A 3,892-nucleotide genomic window follows, 5' to 3' on the forward strand; every position below is an offset into this window, starting at 1 on the left:
AGATAGAAGCTGTTTATCAGTCTGATGGCCTTGAGATAGAAGCTGTTTTTCAGTCTGATGGCCTTGAGATAGAAGCTGTTTAACAGTCTGATGGCCTGGAGATAGAAGCTGTTTAACAGTCTGATAGCCTTGAGATAGAAGCTGTTTATCAGTCTCTCTGTCCCAGCTTTGATGCACCTGTACTGACCTCGCCTTCTGGATGATAGCGGGGTGAACAGGCAGTGGCTCGGGTGGTTGATGTTCTTGATGATCTTTTCGGCCTTCCTGTGACATCGGGTGGTGTAGGTGTCCTGGAGGGCAGGTAGTTTGCCCCCGGTGATGCGTTGGGCAGACCGCACCATCCTCTGGAGAGCCCTGCGGTTGCAGGCGGTGCAGTTGCCGTACCAGGCGGTGATACAGCCCAACAGGATGTTCTCGATTGAGCATCTGTAAAAGTTTGTCAGGGTTTTAGGTGACAAGCCGAATTTCTTCAGCCTCCTGAGGTTAAAGAGGCGCTACTGCGCCTTCTTCACCACGTTGTCTGAGTGGGTGGACCATTTCAGTTTGTCCGTGATGTGTATGCCGAGGAACTTTCCACCTTCTCCACTACTGTCCCGTCGATGTGGATAGGGAGATGCTCCCTCTGCTGTTTCCTGAAGTCCACGATCTTTAGAGGCCTATTTTATTTATTTTACCTTTTATTTAACAAGGCAAGTCAGTTAAGAACAAATTCTTATTTTCAATGATGGCCTAGGAACAGTGGGGTTAACTGCCTTGTTCAGGGGGGCAGAACGACAGATTTGTACCTTGTCAGCTCAGGAATTCGAACTTGCAACCTTTCGGTTACTAGCCCAACGCTCTAACCACTAGGCTACCCTGCCGCCCCTGCCGCCTATATCATTCTCTAGTGGCCAAACCGGCTAAAATGAGCATGGGCAGTGCCATTGAAGGCTTTCACCATTTTAACGTCGTCAACTGGGTAGGTCACTGGGTCATCAGGAGGGATCAGCCAATCGTTAATAATGAAAACTGAGTACCTCAAAATGGAGATTGTCTCTATGGCGCTGCCTGTGCTCTCACAGACCCCATAATGGGAACTATAATAGGATGCTCTCTCTAGCATTCTCTGTGCCCTGAACCTATACTGAACCTATCGAAAACATGCTAACTGACCCTGAACCTATAGTCAATCTATAGAAACATGCTAACATGCTAACTGACCCTGAACCTATAGTCAATCTATAGAAACATGCTAACATGCTAACTGACCCTGAACCCATAGTCAATCTATCAAAACATGCTAACATGCTAACTGACCCGGAACCTATAGTAAATCTATAGAAACATGCTAACATGCTAACTGACCCTGAACCCATAGTCAATCTATAAAAACATGCTAACTGACCCTGAACCTATAGTCAATCTATAGAAACATGCTAACATGCTAACTGACCCTGAACCCATAGTCAATCTATAAAAACATGCTAACATGCTAACTGACCCTGAACCTATAGTCAATCTATAGAAACATGCTAACTGACCCTGAACCCATAGTCAATCTATAGAAACATGCTAACATGCTAACTGACCCTGAACCGATAGTCAATCTATAGAAACATGCTAACTGACCCTGAACCCATAGTCAATCAATAGAAACATGCTAACATGCTAACTGACCCTGAACCTATAGTCAATCTATAGAAACATGCTAACTCACCCTGAACCCATAGTCAATCTATAGAAACATGCTAACTGACCCTGAACCCATAGTCAATCTATAGAAACATGCTAACATGCTAACTGACCCTGAACCCATAGTCAATCTATAGAAACATGCTAACCGACCCTGAACCTATAGACAATCTATCGAAACATGCTAACTGACCCTGAACCTATAGTCAATCTATAGAAACATGCTAACTGACCCTGAACCTATAGACAATCTATAGAAACATGCTAACATGCTAACTGACTCTGAACCCATAGTCAATCTATAGAAACATGCTAACTCACCCTGAACCCATAGACAATCTATAGAAACATGCTGACTGACCCTGAACCTATAGTCAATCTATAGAAACATGCTGACTGACCCTGAACCTATAGTCAATCTATAGAAACATGCTAACATGCTAACTGACCCTGAACCTATAGACAATCTATAGAAACATGCTAACATGCTAACTGACTCTGAACCCATAGTCAATCTATAGAAACATGCTAACTCACCCTGAACCCATAGACAATCTATAGAAACATGCTAACATGCTAACTGAACCTGAACCTATAGTCAATCTATAGAAACATGCTGACTGACCCTGAACCTATAGTCAATCTATAGAAACATGCTAACATGCTAACTGACCCTGAACCTATAGTCAATCTATAGAAACATGCTGACTGACCCTGAACCTATAGTCAATCTATAGAAACATGCTAACATGCTAACTGACCCTGAACCTATAGTCAATCTATAGAAACATGCTAACTCACCCTGAACCCATAGTCAATCTATAGAAACATGCTAACTGACCCTGAACCTATAGTCAATCTATAGAAACATGCTAACTGACCCTGAACCCATAGTCAATCAATAGAAACATGCTAACATGCTAACTGACTCTGAACCCATAGTCAATCTATAGAAACATGCTAACTCACCCTGAACCCATAGACAATCTATAGAAACATGCTAACATGCTAACTGAACCTGAACCTATAGTCAATCTATAGAAACATGCTGACTGACCCTGAACCTATAGTCAATCTATAGAAACATGCTAACATGCTAACTGACCCTGAACCTATAGTCAATCTATAGAAACATGCTGACTGACCCTGAACCTATAGTCAATCTATAGAAACATGCTAACATGCTAACTGACCCTGAACCTATAGTCAATCTATAGAAACATGCTAACTCACCCTGAACCCATAGTCAATCTATAGAAACATGCTAACTGACCCTGAACCTATAGTCAATCTATAGAAACATGCTAACTGACCCTGAACCCATAGTCAATCAATAGAAACATGCTAACATGCTAACTGACCCTGAACCTATAGTCAATCTATAGAAACATGCTAACTCACCCTGAACCCATAGACAATCTATAGAAACATGCTAACATGCTAACTGACCCTGAACCTATAGTCAATCTATAGAAACATGCTAACTCACCCTGAACCCATAGACAATCTATAGAAACATGCTAACATGCTAACTGAACCTGAACCTATAGTCAATCTATCGAAACATGCTAACATGCTAACTGACCCTGAACCTATAGTCAATCTATCGAAACATGCTAACTGACCCTGAACCCATAGTCAATCTATAGAAACATGCTAACTGACCCTGAACCCATAGTCAATCTATAGAAACATGCTAACATGCTAACTGACCCTGAACCTATAGTCAATCTATAGAAACATGCTAACTCACCCTGAACCCATAGACAATCTATAGAAACATGCTAACATGCTAACTGACCCTGAACCCATAGTCAATCTATCGAAACATGCTAACATGCTAACTGACCCTGAACCCATAGTCAATCTATCGAAACATGCTAACATGCTAACTGACCCTGAACCCATAGTCAATCTATCGAAACATGCTAACATGCTAACTGACCCTGAACCTATAGAAAGAAATAATAGGAGCAATGCGAGTTATATTCAAGACATCTGCTCTCTACTGAACTGTCTCGTCCATCCCTCTATCCCCCCTACCCAGGTCCAGGAGCGTGTGCAGAAGGAGCTGGATGAGGTGGTGGGTTGTGGGAGGAGTCCAGATGTGTCAGACCGCCCTCACCTGCCCTATCTGGACTCTGTCATCAATGAGGTCATGAGGATACGCCCCGTCAGCCCAGTTCTCATACCTCACACCGCCCTGACTCACAGCAGGTAA

At 42.8% G+C, this 3,892-nt stretch overlaps 1 protein-coding gene across 1 annotated transcript in view; it reads left to right on the forward strand.

The window, feature by feature from the left end:
* Positions 1-3,892, forward strand: part of LOC106592366 (steroid 17-alpha-hydroxylase/17,20 lyase) — a 47,304-nt gene extending 43,412 nt beyond the window's left edge. The window contains exon 8 of the mRNA XM_045721399.2: positions 3,719-3,892. Within this exon, the coding sequence (XP_045577355.2) occupies positions 3,719-3,892 (174 nt within the window). The remainder of the gene's footprint in view (positions 1-3,718) is intronic.

This window comes from Salmo salar, chromosome 07 (genome assembly GCF_965601325.2).
Source record: "Salmo salar chromosome 07, fSalSal1, whole genome shotgun sequence".
Taxonomy (NCBI): domain Eukaryota; kingdom Metazoa; phylum Chordata; class Actinopteri; order Salmoniformes; family Salmonidae; genus Salmo; species Salmo salar.